At 37.7% G+C, this 21,010-nt stretch overlaps 1 protein-coding gene across 1 annotated transcript; it reads left to right on the forward strand.

Annotated features, from left to right (window-relative positions):
* Positions 1–18,380: 18,380 nt before the first annotated feature.
* Positions 18,381–20,549, forward strand: LOC136218350 (extensin-2-like). Its single transcript, XM_066005204.1, has one exon. The coding sequence runs from the start codon at positions 18,399–18,401 to the stop codon at positions 20,352–20,354; it is 1,956 nt and encodes a 651-aa protein (XP_065861276.1). The 5' UTR covers positions 18,381–18,398; the 3' UTR covers positions 20,355–20,549.
* Positions 20,550–21,010: the final 461 nt, after the last annotated feature.

Genomic DNA, 21,010 nt, shown 5'->3' on the forward strand with positions numbered 1-21,010 from the left:
AGAAATTAATTACCCGTTCATGCGTAGAGCTGCACCTCCTGTTTTTCCTATCGATCTCGAATTAGAGAGAACGTGTAGACGAAACAGAGCGGGAGCTCGACGTGCTAGACAGAGAGAAAGGCAAAGAGAAAGAAGAATGGCTGGAAAGGAAGGCCCAGAACAGCCAGTTCCACCAAACCAAAAAGAAGAAGGAGAAAACAATAACCCTCCTGTTATGAGAATCAGAGACTACTCCAGGCCAACTACCGAGGGACACTCATCGTGTATCGTGTTGCCTAACGAGGGGAACAACATGTTCGAAGTAAAAGGGTCCATGATACAAATGATCCAGGCCTCAGTGCAATTTAATGGGTTTCAATCTGAAGATCCAAATGGGCATCTTCAAGAATTCATCACATTGTGCAACACATTCAGGTCGAACAGGGGTGTCTCTGACGACGTGATCAGATTGAAGCTGTTTCCTTTTTCCCTGAGGGATAAAGCGAAAACCTGGCTGCGAAATTTGCAGCCGGGAACGATCATGAGTTGGGAAGAGATGGCAAGAGCTTTTCTGATGAAGTATTTTCCGCCTCGACAAGCCATCAAGCTACGAAATGAAGTGTCACGCTTCATACAGGACGAAGATGAGTCGCTGGCTGAAGCATGGGAAAGGTACAAAGAGCTGCTCAGAAGGGTGCCAAATCATGGTATCCCTATGTGGATGCAAATGCAGAACTTTTACAATGGCGCGACCAACGTTTACAAAATCCAGATTGAATCTATCGCGAATGGTAACCCCGAAGATTTAGAGCCACAAGCTTTATATGACCTAATAGAGAAAGTGGTCAGCACGAGTTACAACTGGCACTCGTCCAGAAGTGAAGGGAAAAGGACAGGAAACGAGGATGTCGTGTCGAAATTGACAAGCCAAGTAGAACAGCTTACTCGATAGCTGGGAAAGATAAATGTATCGTCGATTCACAATGAACCGCCATTCAATGAACCGTCATTCAATGACAGTTGTGGTTTTTGTGGAGGAGCTCATTTCAATATCAACTGTCCCGGAGTTAAGCAAGAAAAAGGCACACGGGCTGAATGCGACTACGCAGGGTACAATCAGAGGAACCAGTCTAACCGTTATTCTAACACTTACAACTCTGAAACCAGGAACCATCCAAATTTTGGATGGACAGGCCAACCAGACCAGCTGGGACCACCACAGTATCAAGATCAGCCTAGGTATCAACAACAGCAAGGAGGACATTACCAAAGACAACCTCATCAGCACTATAAGCAACCTGTGCCACAAAAGGAAGATGTCGAACCAGATATGAAAACAATGATGATGCAGTTCATGAAACAGACGCAGGCATCAATCAAGAGTCTGGAAACACAAGTTCACCAGATAGTTGCGTCCACATCAAAAGGAAAGGGGATAATGCCGAGCAATACAGAGCCAAATCCTAAAGGCGACGTCATGGCAATCACCCTAAGGTCTGGTAAGGAAACTCAACCTGTGGTTTTATCTGATAAGAACGTTGAGTGTGCAGGAATGTCCAAAGAAGCTGAAGGAGAACAGGAACAGGCTGTTCCTAGAAATGAAGAAACAAGGAAGGCTAACCATGCAAGTGAGCCAGATCAAGAGGAGGAGGGAAGAACGTATAAACCACCACCACCGTATGTTCCACCTGTGCCATATCCAACGCGTCTAATCAACAAGAAGTTGGAAGAGCAGAATTCGAAGGTGCTGGATACCTTAAGGAAGTTACATATAAACATTCCTTTTGTGGAAGCACTGGCACAGATGCCGACATACGCCAAATTCCTCAAGGATATCTTATCGAACAAGAAGAAACTAGAGAACATTTCCATGATACAACTCAACAGAGATTGTTCGTCAATACTCCAAAACAAGCAGCAGCTGCCCAAGAAGCTAAAAGATCCAGGGAGTTTTTCGATACCTTGTTCTATTGGAAAACTAAATATTGAAAATGCACTGTGTGATTTAGGGGCTAGCATAAATCTCATACCATATTCTGTGTATGCAAAACTTGGACTAGGAGAACCCCAACCTACTCGCATGTCTATTCAGTTAGCTGATCGTTCCGTATGCTACCCTAGGGGGATTGTGGAAGGCGTGCTAGTAAAAGTAGGAAAATTCATTTTACCCGTTGATTTTATTATAATGGACATAGATGAAGACTTGCATGTTCCTATCATCCTAGGAAGACCATTCTTAGCAACAGGGAAGGCATTGATAGACGTGGCTGAGGGGCGCTTATTTTTAAGAATTAATGGGGAAGAAGTTATCTTTAAGATGAACGAGGCTATGAGGCGTGCGAATAATAATGATGACACATGCTGTTTCTTAGATGATTTTCAAAGTCTTTCCACTTTGCAGGAACAGGACACATTAGAAACTTTATTGGGAGAAGAGGTGAACATTTGCGCGGGAACAGGCTGTTCCATTGAGTCCAACCTTCCGGCACCTCCATTCGACCCTACTGTTCCAACTCATCAAGAACCACCAGAGGTACCAACTGTGCATGTGTCTAAACCAGAATTGAAGCCACTGCCTGAACATCTCGAGTACGCATTCCTTGAACCACCCAGCGGACGTCCGGTCATCATATCTTCAAAGTTGACTCCCGATCAAAAGGCGCAACTCATGGCGGTTTTGCGAAGAAACAAGGCTGCAATCGCGTGGAAAATTGATGACATAAAAGGAATTAGCCCGGCAGTCTGTGTTCACAGAATCTTGATGGAAAAGGAGCATAAACCAACGGTCCAGCCGCAACGCAGATTAAATCCCCACATGAAGGAGGTTGTACGTAAAGAAGTAATCAAGCTTCTCGATGCTGGAATTATCTACCCAATATCCGATAGTGTGTGGACAAGCCCTGTTCATGTTGTGCCAAAGAAGGGAGGAACGACAGTAGTCCTCAATGAGAAAGATGAGTTGGTGCCCACAAGAACAATCACAGGATGGAGAGTTTGTGTTGATTACAGGAAGCTCAATGAGGCGACAAGGAAGGATCATTTTCCGCTGCCCTTCATTGATCAGATGCTAGAGCATTTAGCGGGCTATGCATTCTACTGTTTTCTTGACGGATATTCAGGATACAACCAAATCGCAATTCATTGTGAGGACTAGGAGAAAACAATGTTCACGTGTCCATATGGGACTTATGCTTACAGAAGAATGTCGTTCGGCCTGTGCAATGCTCCTGCCACTTTTCAGCGATGCATGATGTCCATTTTTCATGACATGGTGGAGCGAACAGTAGAAATATTCATGGATGACGTCTCGATCTATGGAAACTCTTTTGATAGTTGTCTAAACAACCTCGAAGCTGTGCTTGTGCGATGCAAGGAAACTAACTTGGTCTTAAATTGGGAGAAATGCCACTTCATGGTCACGGGAGGAATTGTCCTTGGGCATAAAATTTTAGAAAAAGGGATGGAAGTGGACAAAGCTAAAGTAGAGGTGATAGAAAAGCTGGCTGTGCCCACCAATGTAAAGGATGTGCGAAGTTTTCTGGGGCATGCAGGGTTCTATCGCCGGTTTATCAAAGAGTTTTCAAAGATTGCACTACCTTTGTCTGCCCTACTTCATAAGGAAGCTGAATTTGTATTCACCGCAAGCTGTGTACATGCATTTGAACTCTTGAAGAGCAAACTGATCAATTCACCAATACTAGCTGGACCTGACTGGGAGAAACCTTTTGAAATGATGTGCGACGCAAGAGATAATTGTGTGGGAGCTGTTCTTGTACAGAGAATTGAAAAGAAGTTTCGGCCCATCTACTATGCAAGCAAGACATTAAACGAGGCCCAGCAGAACTACACAACTACCGAGAAGGAACTTCTTGCGGTTGTGTATGCTTTCGACAAATTCAGGCCCTACGTGGTGTTATCCAGGGTGATTGTTCACATAGACCACGCAGCGTTGCGATACTTGTTCGCGAAGAAAGATGCTAAGCCAATGTTGATCTGATGGTTGTTATTACTCCAGGAGTTTGATCTGGAAATTAAGGATAAAAAGGGAACGGAGAATGTTGCAGCTGATCATTTGTCAAGGATTGATCACCAGGGCAGTTTGGAACAAGCAGAAATTGTTGAGAGGTTTCCTGACGAGCATCTATATGCGGCACAGTCTGTGCCATGGTTCGCCGATATAGCTAATTACCTTGCAACTTCGCTCAAGCCACACAACCTGTCCACGAATCAAAGAAGGAAGTTTTTCTCCGAAGTCAAATATTACTTTTGGGATGACCCTTACCTTTTCAGGTTGTGCGCGGACCAAATCATTCGAAGATGTATATCGCAAGAAGAGGGACAGGATGTTCTAAGCCACTGTCATAACCGTGAAGCCGGAGGACACCATAGCGCAAGCCGAACCGCAGCCAAGGTTCTCCAATCAGGTTTTTTCTGGCCCACTCTTTTCAAGGATGCACATGCCTTCGTTAGCACTTGCAATAAGTGCCAACGAACTGGCAACATTTCGGCTTGAAATGCTATGCCCCTCAACAACATAGTTGTGTGCGAAATTTTTGACATTTGGGGCATAGATTTTATGGGACCATTCCCGACATCCTTAGGAAATAAATACATCTTAGTGGCTGTGGATTATGTGAGCAAGTGGGTCGAAGCAATGGCTAGTCCCACCAATGACGCCCGTGTGGTAGTAAAATTTCTGAAAAGGCTGTTTGCAAGATTCGGGGTCCCGCGAGCGATCATCAGTGATCAAGGGACCCACTTCTGTAATGCGAAATTTGAAAAATTAATGGGGAAACTTGGAGTCTCACACAGGGTTGCCACCCCATACCATCCACAAACCAGTGGACAGGTTGAGATCTCCAATAGAGAAATAAAAAGAATTTTAGAGAAAACTGTTGGCAACTCTCGGAGGGATTGGGCAAACAAGCTCGATGATGCTCTATGGGCATATCGTACCGCTTATAAAACACCGATTGGAATGTCTCCGTTTCGTTTGTTATACGGGAAATCTTGTCACCTGCCGGTGGAAATGGAACACCGTGCATTTTGGGCGTTAACATTTTTAAATTTTGAGACACAAGCTGTTGGTGAACAGAGAAGTTTACAACTGAGCGAAATGGAGGAATTCAGACTGTTCTCGTACGAAAATGCGGTGAATTACAAAGCCAGGACCAAGCAGTGGCACGACAAAAAGCTCCTGAACAAGGTGTTTCATGAGGGACAAAAAGTCCTTCTCTACAATTCACGATTGAGGCTCTTTCCAGGAAAGCTCAAGTCAAGATGGTCAGGACCATTCATAGTGAACCGTGTATTCGCACATGGAGCTATTGAAATTTTCAAGTACGGGGGTGATCCTTTTAAGGTGAACGGGCAAAGATTAAAACCATATTTAGAGAACGATCACACAAGGAAGATCGATACTGTTCATTTCCAGGATCCCCCAAGTCAGTAAAAGCACGATAACAGGGTGTCCGCTACAAACACCAATTGTAGCACAAGTAACTTTGCATTTTATTTAGTTTTATTTTTATTTTTATTTTTATTTTTATTCTTGTGTCAAATGTGTTGAATTTTGCTTCTTGATGAATATCTTCTGGCCAGGCACAATTGTAAAACCTAAAACTCATTTCAATGGGTATGGTAGTACAATTGTACCTGTTTTGTAGGGAAGGGATTATCGAAGAAATTAGGGCGGTAGAAAATTTTTTAATTAAAAGCTAGGAAAAAGTGGAACGTCCACTCCTATGCCCATAGGCAATCATACCGCCTGTTTTTCTCCTCGATAAGATTGAACGGTTAGGGGGAAATAAATGCTAAAATCAAATCTTGACCGTTCATCACCCCTCGTTCTAATTCGAAAATACGCGCCTTTCTGCCAATCTGTTCAGGTGGCCGACTCTGATTCGACCTCATAATGACAGATTGGCGAGAAGACGCCTCGTTTCCCCTACTTAAAGAAGATTTATCTCATTTCAGTCCGTCTTTCACCATATTTCTTTTCTTTTCTTTGAAATTTCTTTTCACAAAGGCAGTTCATGATCTGTGCCCTGTACCACTGGAAAACCCTACTTAAACTAGAAAGCGAAATGAGAACCCGAGGCTCGGGCAAAAACGTGAAAATAGAGGGATTTTCCAAGAAAGAAAAAGCAAAAGCAAAAATGGCGGAGCCGAGCACTGTGGCTTTTGTCCCGGATGAAAAGCTGGTCAAGAAACTCTCCCAGTTTAAAGACGCCTCTGTACAGGCGTACTATGATGAGTTAGCAAAACTTCAGTTCGGACCCATCCGAACAGTTTGCTGGGAAACCCTAAAGAGGCTGAAGCTCGAGGACCGTGTGCGCACCCTCATGAAGGCCGGGCATTTTGAATGTTTCTTTGAAATGACGGAACCTGCCTATCGAGAACTGACACTCGAGTTCTTGGCCACCTTTAAGCACAACGCTGAGATAACCGAACCTGACGAAGAGGGAAAATTTAGCTTCAGGCTCATGGGTCACTCCCAGAGGCCTTCGCTTAACCTGTTTAACCTGATGCTAGGTGCTGCCGACGATGACGATCTAGAATCTGAGAGCTATAAAGAGGCATTCACCATAACGCCTGATGTTTTCGACCCTGTGGCCTTCTGGGAATCACTTTCAGGACAGAAACATTATGACGGCAGTTCGTCCAAGGCGTCCAATATCGATGATTACGTTGTTCGGTATTTGCACAAGTTGATCTCCGGTACAATCTTCGCCCGGGAAAACCAAGCCACCATGCCACATGCAGATCTCACCGCGTTGTGGAGTATGGCAGTTGGGCCAAGAATGAATTTGGGATTCTGGTTCGGAGAATACATCAGCGCTTTTTCCAAGAAAAACTCGCCGATCATCTGTTGTGGAAGCATTGTCACCAGGATTGTGGAGTCAATCGGGGTTTTTAAACCAGAAGACCGCTCTCGTCTCAGGATTGTGAATCTCCCTGACCCGATTGATCTCAAGAGCCTCCAAAAGATGCTATTCGGAAAACTGGTGAACGGAAAGTGGGTCTAGATGTCTGACTTTGTTACATCTCGGCAGACTGAGAGCCGAAAAAGGAAAAGCGAGCCTACTGTATCAGTGTCGTCAGATTCCGAGCAAGTCGAGAAGCCAAAGGACTTAGATTTTTATAAGAAGTGTGCAAAGCTGTCCAGCGAGGATATAATGGATCGATTCAACGCCCTGTTTGCCCAGAATCTGGCAAACCGTGAGATGATATTCGCCATGGAGCGAAAATACGCGTCGCAACAAGGCGAGATCGATATGCTCAAGAGCCTTTGCATTGAGGAGCATGCCAAGAAAAGTCCTTCTGGTTTCTCTGTAAAAAGTCCGGTAAGACAAATGCCCGAAACACCTGCCAGTGCTAATGTTAAGGCTAATGTTGCTGCCTCCTCGAAAGAGGAGGGCATTCCTGCCCCTGTGGATAGAGAGGTTAACTCCTCTCTCTCCCATCATGCCTGATCTGTACCGATAGTCGCTGTCCTAGCATCTGGTAACCACTAACACCCTCACTCTATCATGTTATGGTCTGCCTGTTTTATTAACAATCTGCTGCCGTGATTTATAACATTGAGGACAATGTTTTATTATTTTTGGGGGTGGGGATTGTGTGTGTCACAATTTATTACGGAAATAACATGATAAATGCTTTTAATCTGTTTGTTAAATTAGTAATTTCATGTAGAACAAATATCCCTTGAGAATTTTTGCACAAGTCCTTGGTAATTATTGTTTGTTTCCATATTTTTCTCTCCGCTTGTGTATGCTCCGTCTAGGGAATTGTTCGGTGTTCTGTAGGAATCAAAGAACAAACTATGCATGCTTTGGTGTAATGGTAGTGTTACTCGCTTGATTGCGCCTCGTGTCCCTAAATTTCAGGAAGTTCCAAGAATTTTGAAATTTTTAATTCCTCTTTCAAAATTAGTAACCATTGCCTTACTGCATTTTCCTCAAAAATAGTGAGAACTTGAGCCTTAAAATGCATCTTTGCTATGCATTAATTTTTATGAGTGGGCCAGCGCTCACTATCTTTAGGGAGAATTTGCCTTGGTGCCCTGTTGAAACGGTGATTAGTTCTGACCGTCATAGGAGGAAAAAGGCATTTAGTTACCCTCTCCGCTACACAAAAGGCACATGTGCTTTGCACCCCAATGATTAGGATAACCAAGTCGAGCCATGACATGCTCTTTCTGAAAAACCACGAATGATAGCCCTCTCCCTTCACTTATAACTCTAAAACACCATGAGTTCTGTCTTATGCGTCGAAAAGCCAATTGTTGAAAATAAAAATCACGTGCTTAGGTTATGCGAAAATAAGCAATTGAGCAAACAATGTTTAAGGAAAAGATTGAATGAACTAGGGAATATAATGAGGGGAGGAAGGAACCTTAATAAATGTTCAAAAGAGTACTGGGTTATGAGTAAACAGGTTGTGTAGATAAAGAGTGTGTAAACAGCAATCATTATAGGCTGCGTATGTTAAATAAAATTGCAAAAAGACAGAATGCATACACTGAAATAGCCTTTCACTGTCAAACCAGAGCCTAAGCCTGAACATTACAACCTCTATAAAGTCCTTTGGACTATGGCTGGAGGAACTTTGAACCTTAGATTCGGGACCAATAGGCAAACTCGCACCCTAAGGGTGTGGTGTCTGAGCTGAGGAGTGAAATCGCATTCTTAGTCCTATGGCAAAAAGATGCCATGCGAGAGTGAGTGAATTGTTCCATTCCTTAGTGAGGCATGTATGGCAGTTGGTGACTCCTAGTGAAAAAGGACGTCCAAATTTTAAGATTTAAGGAATTTCTTGAGCATAAAGGACACGATTTCTAAAATAAGCTTTAGCTCTTCGATGAAACCTCAGCATGCATCTGTTCATTTCCTCATTATGCCAAGCATTCTGTGTTTCTGTATTCCTGCTTCTCACTCCCTGAGACTAATTTCATTCCTAACTCTTTGTCTGATTCCTTCTTACAATTTGTTGCTTGAGGACAAGCAAAGGTTCAATTTGGGGGTATTTGTTAGGCATGAAATTGACTAAGTTTAACATAGTATTTATAAGGAAATTTCGGTGTTTTATTATGTCATTTGGTAAGAAATAAGGGCTAATTACTGTCCTTGTGCAGATAAGCAAAGATAAATGCCAAACTCGTTGAAAACAGCTTGTTTTGCTAAAGCCAAGAGGAGTGGAGCCTTACTTGTATCCAGCGGTCAAACGTCGGACTATCCAATGACGGACAGCGACAGATCGTGGTGGCAGTGGCAGAGAAAGTGGCAGAGCGGCAGGTGAAAGTGTGTGGCGATGGGATTGCCTAAAGAAGCAAGATGACTTGAAGTATCACCCCCTTGAGTGTTCAAGGGTTAATCGAAATTTAATCATTTTAGTTTATTTTAGTCGTAGTTGGTAGTTGACTTATTTTGTAGAAAGGGTACGAAAGTTGTACCGATTTTGGCCTATGTCTTTCCCTTTAAGTAGGTGAAGCAGAGAAAAGTTTAGTAGTTCGGATTTTTAGTAATTTCTTTAGACAAGTAGAATAGAAGAAAGAAGAGAGCTCCCATGGAGTCTCAAGCTGTATCAAGAACCATCGACTGCTCACTGCTCGATATGAGTGAGTAGTCCATTTTGAACGGGCACAGCCTGGCCGACCCGGTGATGTGAGTGTTACAATGTTTTAATGAATATTTAGTATTTTGCCAATGTTGTGGTCAATGAGGATTTAACTTTCATGCTTAGGCATTTATGTATGTGTTAGATGAATGATAGGACACTGCTTTCATCTTCACCGATATCTCTATTGATCTCCCAACTTCGAAGCTGACAAGTTAGAAGGTTGTGTCAAGGGTTTTCTCATCTAGAAATGCAGTTTTGTTCTTAATGCTAGAAAGAACGTATCTTTAGGACACTAAAGGTGTTAGTAAATCTTAGGAGTTTGAGAACACACGAAAGTTGACTCAAACTCACTTCAAACTGAAACCTTGGCTTCATTGGCATTGTCTTGTATTCATGGAATGTTGTAAGACGTAGCACACCGTGTTCGGCTATGTCGAGCCTGTTCTATTCTCTAAAATCTTTGAAAAGTTAGTTCATTTTCTTGTTTCATCAGTCTGCCTGAATTGTTAAGTAACCAACATCAAACAATCAATGATAAAAGAAGACATTGTTGTGACACACACTGGTTAGCAACGATTTCTAATATTGATTTGAATCACAATCCCTATGGAGACGATACTCACTTATCACTTTATAACTTGTATCTAGTGCACTTGCTAGAGTCTAATCTGAGGACAACAATTATTAATTAATTAATTAATTTACTTTCATAACACTTTTGAACTCATTTTTATCATGTCTTTTCCATTAATAAAAATAATTTTTTATTTTTGAGACTCAAAGAACTGAATTTCTAAATTAAACTTTAAAATTTTAAAACTAAAAACAAAAAAAATTAAAAATGTTATAATTTTTTTAGAAACTAGCATTGAACTAATAAAAAAATTAAATATATCCTATTACGTGTTAAGTTTGTCCAAAATTCAAAATTTCAATATTTTGCAATGTTTTGAAAACCGGACTGGACCAGCCGGTCGAACCGCGAACCAGTCAAGTGTCCGGTCCGGTTTTAACTATATAGGTTTAACTATATCAGACCGCATTAAATCAGGGTCGAACCGCGAACTGGTATTGAACCAGTGAACCGGATTGAACCTGGTTTTTTGCCATTTTTTGAAAAAAAAATATTGAATTAAAGAAAAACTAAAAGATTAGACAGTAGAACATCCTATTTAATTTTAATTTAATTTATTGTGTTAAACTATGGGTTTGATTTTAGATGTGTGAATTTTTAATTAATGTGGTAAATTAAGAATTGGTTATAATGTGTGAATTTTTATATTATATGTATGCATTTTTTATTTTTAATTAATATGTTAACTTAAGAATTGTTTTTTTTTTTTGGTAAGAAAGGAAAGGAAAAAAACAAAACTAACAAAAAACCTACACCGGGATCAGTCTAGGAAGGCTGACTCCAATCCTATCCTCTAGGAGAGAAGGCAAAAGAAAAGAAGGAGGGACAGATAGGGTAGAAACACCTAACATTCTCCCATGCCCAGCAGCTGCTAAGCGATCCGCCACGCGGTTTTGCTCCCTAAAAATATGGGAGAAATTAAGATACTCAAAGGCAGGACGAAGCCTCAAAATAGCTTTGATGAGATTTTGGCTCTTCAGACAAACAGCCTGGCTATCTGAAATCCTGTTAATAGCCTCCAGATTATCAGATTCCACCGAGAGCTTTTTAACACCCATGCGAATGGCGAGTTTAATACCTGACAAGATACCCCAGAGCTCCGCAGAAAAGGAGGAGCCCGTCCCCAAGTTATGGATAAACCCCGCCATCCAATTGCCACCAGCATCCCGAAGAACTCCTCCAGCAGCAATTCTGCCATTGCTAAGGCAGGAGCCATCAGTATTCAACTTAACAAACCCTTCTCTAGGCTTACTCCAGCCAACTAGCAGGATCTCTTTATCCGGGGAGGGGCGAACATAAGAATTGTTTATTATATGCATGAATTTTTTTTTTTTTGAATGGATATGCATGAAATTTTTATTTTTATATTCAATCAAACATGATTATATATATATATATATATATATATATATATATATATATATATATATATATATTGTTATTCGGTTGAACCAGTCTGGTTCAATCGGATGAACCTATTGAACTTTGAACCAGTTGTCTCACCGGTTCAACGTCCTATTCGGTTTTCAAAACATTGATATTTTGGAGCTATTAGGTACTCCCTAAATCCAAAATTCTAATTTTTTTAGGCATGTTAGGCCTCTCTAAATCTAAATTTCTAATTTTTTTTTTTTTTTGCCTGTTAGGCCTTCATAAATCCAAATTTCTAAATATTTTTTTTGCCTCTTAGGTGTCCTTAAATCCAAATTATTAATTTTTTTTTGGCCTGGTAGGCCAAATGAAATCAAAATTTTTAATTTTTTTTACATGTTCAGCCTTCCCTAAATCCAATTTTTCTACTGTTAGGACTATTAAACGAAATCTAGCTTAATTTTGAGAAATTGTACATTAATACTTAAAATTGGTTATTGACCATTCAAATTATAACACGCATATATAAAAAAATTAAATAAATTTGATTTAGCAAAAAAAAAATTTCCCGAACGCACATGTAAAATCGGCCCCCCCAACTGAGTAATCCTGTATTCGCCACTGGATTTGAGGAACATGCATTGAATCTTGTTGTGAAATATGAAGAGTCATCTTAACCTTATTTATTTGATACGAAGCAATTATGTAGATGGCATGTTGATTGAAAGGGAAAATAAGAGGGAAATTATAAGCTTAAGAAGATATCAGAAAATTTCGCCGTGAAGGATTTAGGAGCTGCAAAGAAAATCCTTGGAATGAAAATCTGAAGAGATAGAGAGCAGGGTACTGTGAAGTTATCCCAAAAAAAATATGTAAAGAAAGCTTTGCGTAGGTTTAACATGGATGGTGCGAAAACTATTTGTACTCCATTGGTTGCTCAGCAGTCACTTTCGACAAAAGATAAGAAAGCTCATATGGAAAAAGTTCCTTATGCCTTAACTATTGGAAGTCTCATGTATGCTATGGTAGGCATAAGGCAGGACTTAGCCCATATAATGGGAGTTGTGAGTAGATACATGAGCAATCCGAGAAAACAACACTGGGAAACAATGAAATAGATCTTTAGGTACTTGAACGGTACTTCTAACTATTGTCTCAATTTCAAAAAATCAAGTATTGGTTTGCAAGGATACACTGATGCAGACATGACTGTTGATTTAGATATTACGAAGAGTACTTCTAGTGGTGTTTTCACACTTGATGGAATAGCTGTAAGTTGGGTTTCCAAATTGCAGAGGATCGTGACTCTATCAACTAAGGAAGCTGCATATGTTGCAATTACAGAAGCTAGCAAGGAGATGATTTGGTTGCAATCATTTCTCAAAGAATTGGGACACAAACAATACTCAAATGTCCTACATTGTGACAGCCAAAGTGCTGCCCATTTAGCAAAGAATCTGAGTTTGCATGGTAGGACAAAGAACGTTCAGATGCGGTATCATTCTATTAAGTCAACATTAAAAGATGAAGTTTTGATGCTTGAGAAGATTCTTGGAAGTAAGAATCCAACTGATATGTTTACAAAGACAGTGACTGATAAAAAGTTGAAGCTGCACGCAACTTCAATTGGTCTTCAAGCTTGAGAAAGAGGTTTAAGCTATTGCATTGATGTGCATAGGTGGTGTGCATTGTTCAGAAGCCGTGAAGACTAATTGGAATAAGTCTTTAAGTGGAAAATTGTTGGAAATCGACATGTTTTCATGTGTAGATTTATTTGGCTATTGGTTTAAGGAACATTCGTTGAACATCGTTCTGAAGTACGAAGAGTCATATTGACCTTATTTATTTGAATGTGGAGAATACGAATCAACCTTCTTGATATCTGTAGTTTGGAAGCTTGGCCTAAAATCTATATATATTCTCACAAATAGTGAAATCAGGTTATGCAATAGCTCTGAGAAAGTAGCTATATTTAGATGAACCTCGTTAAACCTAAGCTTGTATTCTTTATTGTTTATTTCCTTTATTTTGTGTTTTTTATTCCGCATTTGTCATTGTGTTCTCGAAAAAGAATTTGTTATTATCCATATTCCTAACATTTAAGATCATTAATAAAAAAAAACCATTTTCAATTCTTAAATTTGATATTACTTGGTCACTATTATTGGTAAAGAATTTTGTAGTACAACTAGAGATTCAAAAAGATTTTCTAATCTTTGTACCTTTTGTACAATGGTTTGATTAGAAGTTAGCTAGAAACGTTAAATAATTACTTAATATTGAAATTATATATTTTGAAGATATTGCTACCAACTAATATTTTTAATAATAACCACTAGTGAACTGTTTAAAAAATAATAGCCACCGAACGGGCCATTTCATATGGGGTTGAATATTTTTATTTTAAGCTAAATTATTATTTTTCATATTAAATCATAAAACATAAATTTCAAATAAATAGGTAACACTTGAATTGGTCACTAAAACATACACTAATTATCGAATGTTAATGACGAGAATTATTCAATAAGTATATAATTTAGCATAAATAATCCAAATTCAACAAGAATTAATCACGAGAAGCAAACACTTGGAAGTTGTGGATTTAATTTAACTAAAAAAATGACATTTTCCATTGCATTACCAAAGTCAAGGCATCATAAATAAGTTATACACCAGCCATTCTTTTTTTCTAAAAGATATAGGATAATTTAAAAAAAAAAAAAAACCAACTTATGTGGTTACACGTTTATTCCCGAATAGAAAAGGTGAAGATTAAGGGTTTGTTTGGTTGAGCTGTTAGCTAACAGCTGTTGCGGTTGCTGTTAGCTGTTTGCAGTAAGTTGTTAGCTGTTTGTTATTAGCTGTTTAATTACTAGTGTTTGGTAAAATTATATTGAACTGTTGCTGTTCGGATTTAAAATGTCTAGGACATGTTTTAAATTAATCAACGATAAAATTATAAAAAGAAAAATGTGAAAAAATGTCCATAACGTTTACAACTAGGAATAATTTTACTCTTAATGTCTAGAATGTTTTAATTTTACCCATAACGCTGGTAGCTAAGAGCAATTTTACCCCTAACATTGGCAAGTTGTGTCGATTTCAGATATTATTAGAAAACATAGATATTTTACTTATTATTATACAACAATTGCACATACCAATGGTTCTAAAAAAGATTTCATATTTTTTTATGATTTAATAATAAAATTGAAAACTAATATTTATAAATTCGATGAAATATTGGAAAAAAAATTCTCCAACTCGTACAAAAGACAATATATTATTTTATTTTCTTAAAAAAAATCATTTTCTTTTATTTCTAATTTTCTTAATTATTCCTCGTATATGTTTTTTATTATTATATAAAGTTCTTTTCTCTTATTTATTTATAGGGTTTACGAAAAAAAATACTCGCGGTTTGCCTTATTTACAAATAGAAGTCCATGGTTTAAAAGTTTGCAAATAGAGGTATGTGGTATGCTTTTTTTACAAAACAAAGTATTTAAAATTAAACTTTTAAGAAATTGATGACAATTAATGGCGTTTTTTAATTTTTTTTCCCAGTTACATGTATATCTTGACAAAACACATATCCCAAATCAAATTGCAACTGTGTAAATAAATTTAAATATCAATTTAGTTCATAAACTGACAAATTAGTAAAAAAAAAACGTAAATTTCTACCATATTATTTATTGTTTCGATTTAGTAAGTTGTTTATTTCAGGGGGTTATATTTTACTAATATGTAAGAATAATTTTTTTTTAAGATAAAAATCTCTTTGGTTGTAATCAGAACGTAATTGTGCAATTGTAATACTTTGTTTTATAAATAAAACATACCACAGACCTTCTAAACTTTTAAACCACATCCTTCTGCTTGCAAATTGAGCAAACCAGAAACATTATTTTCGTACTTTCCCCTTTTTTATATATGTTTTGTTTTAATTTTTATTATTATTATTATATAATTTTAATAATTATTTTTTTATAGTCTTAATTTTTTCTTGAAACCAAAATGTTAATATATATTCAATCTAAAATGACTAATATATATCGATTTACTTGTTACAATATATTTTAGGACACAATTAATTTTCACTAATTTACTCATACTATTGAGTTAATTACATAACAACCTGTATCGATCAAATTTTTTATGGTGAGTATTTTTACAAAATCAAAATAAAAATTATAAACTAGTATCGCAACAATTTATAAGAAGGCTCGAATTAGTGTATTATTAACAAAATTACAAAAATTCCGTTAAAATGCTAAAAACTAAATCTGCTACATATAATAAGTTAATCACAATTTTTTTTGTCAAACTGTCTAAAATATTTACTGTGTTATTAATATAGTTATAAAAAACTACAAAAAAAGGTACAAAACTACTTCAATTTATCGAAAAAAGTGTTTGAAAAGTCAGATGTGACAGTTAAATAACGGTCAAACCAAATTTTGTATAACGTTCGACTAAAATTGATATTGCTTGGAAATTTTAGGTTTAAATTTGCACAATTTTATAAGTTTGGGTTAAATCTGCACTTCTCTTGAAACGTTATAGTTAAATTTGATCCTACTTCCATACTTGTTTTATTATTTGATATTTATTGACTAGGGCCTCTAAAATCCATTGGTAAGATTTGATGGATCCTGATCATGTTAATTTCTATTATGTCACAGTATAAACTAATATAATTTTTTTGTATGGAGTCCTTCAAATTTTAAATCCGTGATTATGACATTATTGATGAGTTTTTATTTAAATTATAATATTCATTTATAACCAAATTAAGAAGAAATAGTGTCAATTTTAATTGATTGAAACTTTTATATGTTAGGTCTATAAATTTAGAGTTAATATTTTGATTATTTAAAATTATTTTAATATAATGATAAGTAATTGCTTTAGAATTTTTGTGTTGAAGATTGAATTTGATATTTAGAGAATTAATTTATTATAGTATTATATATTGAATTGAATTAGAAAATAGATATTATGTTACAAAGGTATGAATTAAGTTAGGAAATAAATTTATTATACTATATAGATTGAATTAATATGAATTATTATTAAATTGTTTTATTTATATTTTAATTGAATATAATTAAAATATATACCAAAATGGTATTGATTTTTCATTTTTTCACAGCCCTTCGCTATCGTCGAATCACCAATCTAATCATCTAAATTTGTACCATATAATTCCAAGCTCTGCCATTGTTAAAGTAGAATAGAAAGGATAGATGGACACAAAAAAGAAATGGGAAATTACTCATTTGAGAACCAATAATACAATAATTTAAGCACCAATAACAACCATAATGCTGGAGGCAATAAGATCAAACGTGATGGGTTATTAAGAAATTTCTCGTTAACTGCAAAACAAACAACGTCGTATTATATTTTACAGTGAGCTAATCGAAAACTTTTTAGATGAATGAAGATTCAATTGACGGACAAGCTTAACCCTACAGTCTATCAAACCATAATTTAAGTTCATTAGATTGTTAGATGCAATAAAAATAAAGATAAATTAATTAAATAATATTATATAACTCAGTGCATTGTGTGCATTATTCGAGATCCCCTAGACCGTCTAAGTCCGCTTAGATGCTCGAGAATCCGTCTCAATTTTCTCCAATTAGTCCCACTTAGTTTTTTTGCCCTTATTTAATTTTTTAGCTGCATCGGCTCCGTTTAGGCTGATTAGTCGCCACCTAGACCACCTAAGCGACGATGAAAAAAAGAGAGTTCATTTTTAATAAAGAAAAATATTTCTTTATTATAATTCACTTTTGAAAAAATATATATAATTCACTTTTGAACATTATTGTATGGTTATTCGGTGAATTGTTTTTATTAGTTTTAGATATTTTGGTTTAATTGTGTTTTCTACTTCTTTTCATGATATTAATATTGTTTCATAAGCTATGGTAAATTATACTACTTGTGAACATTATATTTTATTTATTGAGTTGTTTCAATGTATTGTTATTAAAATACTAATGTTTATACATTTTAAAGATATACGCTTTAAATATATGTATTTTTCTATATTAAATAATTTTATATTATTATATTTAAATATTATAAGACATATTTTAATTATATTTATTTAACAATTTATTAATTAACAAATAAAATATATAAAAATACAAATCAGGTTAATCTCCGATAATCTCGAGAGCTCTGTCCATCCGACTAACGTCTAATTTTTTTTATAATCTTGATTTGGTGGATTTTCGACTAGTTAATAACCTCATTAATTATATCAGAAATTAGCAACTCCCTTTAATTACAGCATTTGCAATGTTAGAAGCAACAATCAATTATTGTTATAACAATCCATTATTTATATTTTGAAAAGACTTTTTTTCATTCCATTTTAGATCATATTTGGTAAGGAATTTAATTTTGACATATTCTTTCATACTAAAAATCCGGTTTGCCCTTAAAATTATACTAAAAATGCTAATTAACCCAATTTTCATCTACCAAATCCACAAACCTTGACATTTTCTTCATTTTTTTCAATTTTATATATATACAACAAGTAGTGGGAGTCCATCAATAATAATAAGTCGCAAGACAAGATAAATATAAAAATTGATTAGTAAGATTTGGTAGTACATTAATGGTATAATCCAGCCTGTTATATGTAATATATTCATTAAATAAACATGCTTATTATATCCATGATATGATGAAGGATCACTATATAAAGAGGTTTAGTTGAGTTTGAAGATACAAAACATACAACACAACATCATATTTAAGGATGGGAACCCGGAGAGAGTATCCGGGACAATTTTCTTCAATGATTTATGCTTTAGTTTTTTGCTTTGTAGCTACTTCGGTTTTGGCGGATTATAAGCCTTACGTTTATGCTTCTCCACCTCCTCCCGAGAAATCACCACCACCTCCGTATCATTATAGTTCTCCTCCACCCCCGGTGAAGTCACCACCACCTCCATACCATTACAGCTCTCCTCCACCCCCTAAGAAGTCACCACCACCTCCATATCACTACAGCTCTCCTCCACCCCCCAAGAAGTCACCACCACCTCCATATCACTACAGCTCTCCTCCACCCCCCAAGAAGTCACCACCACCTCCTTACCATTACAGCTCTCCTCCACCCCCGGTGAAGTCACCACCACCTCCATACCATTACAGCTCTCCTCCACCCCCTAAGAAGTCACCACCACCTCCATATCACTACAGCTCTCCTCCACCCCCCAAGAAGTCGCCACCACCTCCTTACCATTACAGCTCTCCTCCACCCCCGGTGAAGTCACCACCACCTCCATACCATTACAGCTCTCCTCCACCCCCTAAGAAGTCACCACCGCCTCCATATCACTACAGCTCTCCTCCACCCCCTAAGAAGTCGCCACCACCTCCTTACCATTACAGCTCCCCTCCACCCCCAGTGAAGTCACCACCACCTCCATACCATTACAGCTCTCCTCCACCCCCTAAGAAGTCACCACCACCTCCATATCACTACAGCTCTCCTCCACCCCCTAAGAAGTCGCCACCACCTCCTTACCATTACAGCTCTCCTCCACCCCCGGTGAAGTCGCCACCTCCTCCATACCATTACAGCTCTCCTCCACCCCCTAAGAAGTCACCACCACCTCCATATCACTACAGCTCTCCTCCACCCCCTAAGAAGTCACCACCACCTCCTTACCATTACAGCTCCCCTCCACCCCCTAAGAAGTCACCACCACCTCCATATCATTACAACTCTCCTCCACCCCCTAAGAAGTCACCACCACCTCCTTACCATTACAGCTCTCCTCCACCCCCGGTGAAGTCGCCACCTCCTCCATATCATTATAGCTCTTCTCCACCCCCCAAGAAGTCACCACCACCTCCATATCACTATAGCTCTCCTCCACCCCCAATGAAGTCACCACCTCCTCCATATCATTATAGCTCTCCTCCACCCCCTAAGAAGTCACCACCACCTCCTTACTACTACAGCTCTCCTCCACCCCCGAAGAAGTCACCACCACCTCCATACCACTACAGCTCTCCTCCACCCCCTAAGAAGTCACCACCACCTCCATATCACTACAGCTCTCCTCCACCCCCCAAGAAGTCACCACCACCTCCATATCACTACAGCTCTCCTCCACCACCGGTGAAGTCACCACCACCTCCTTACCATTACAGCTCTGCTCCACCCCCAATAAAGTCACCACCACCTCCATACCATTACAGCTCTCCTCCACCCCCTAAGAAGTCACCACCACCTCCTTATCATTACAGCTCTCCTCCACCCCCGGTGAAGTCGCCACCTCCTCCATATCATTATAGCTCTCCTCCACCCCCCAAGAAGTCACCACCACCTCCATATCACTATAGCTCTCCTCCACCCCCAATGAAGTCACCACCTCCTCCATATCATTACAGCTCTCCTCCACCCCCTAAGAAGTCACCACCACCTCCATATCACTACAGCTCTCCTCCACCCCCGGTGAAGTCTCCACCACCTCCATACCACTACAACTCTCCTCCACCCCCTAAGAAGTCACCACCACCTCCTTACCACTACAACTCTCCTCCACCCCCGGTGAAGTCTCCACCACCTCCATACCATTACAGCTCTCCTCCACCTCCAGAAAAGTCTCCACCTCCTCCATACTACTATAGCTCTCCTCCACCTCCAACTCACTCTCCTCCTCCCCCATACTATGTCTCCACCATCTCCAAACCTCTCTAAGGACATTATCAAATGACATTGAAGCAAAACAAATGAGAGTTAATAGTTCTCCATATCAAGGTTTTACTATTTATTGATGATTTACATTGTGTGCAATAAGGTTAAAAGGGAGATCCATTGTGAATTCTTTTGTCTAATCAATATTTATTGTACTATTGATTTTCTTTTATGCAATGCAACAATAATTTTATTTTATTTTTTTGCAAGTATTATTTTCGTTTCTTCTTTTATGTAAAACTAATTTGTTGCTTAATGAAATTCCAAAAATAATTTTAGTTTCATGTAGATATTCTCATGTTTCTGATAGAGTAGATATTCTCATTTGTAATTGTTAAGAAAAAAAACACATATCCTTTAATGACCTTGACTTTATTCATGACTATTACATATTATCCATTTATGTATAGGGAATGAGTCTTTAGATTTCTAAAATTAGTTAAATTTAATATGATTTTTTTAAAAACTTAACATAAGAATTATGATTATAATTTATAATATAGTAACCCTCTCGTTAATTTGTGAACATGTATGAATTTGATGGATTATATATTCAACCATTTAACTAAAATTAACAATAATATATAGCAATATTCGGATTAATCTTTTGTTTATGGCAACATATATATGATAGTGGCAAAACAAATGACAACCAATTA

Source organism: Euphorbia lathyris, chromosome 1 (assembly GCF_963576675.1).
Source record: "Euphorbia lathyris chromosome 1, ddEupLath1.1, whole genome shotgun sequence".
Classification (NCBI taxonomy): Eukaryota; Viridiplantae; Streptophyta; class Magnoliopsida; order Malpighiales; family Euphorbiaceae; genus Euphorbia; species Euphorbia lathyris.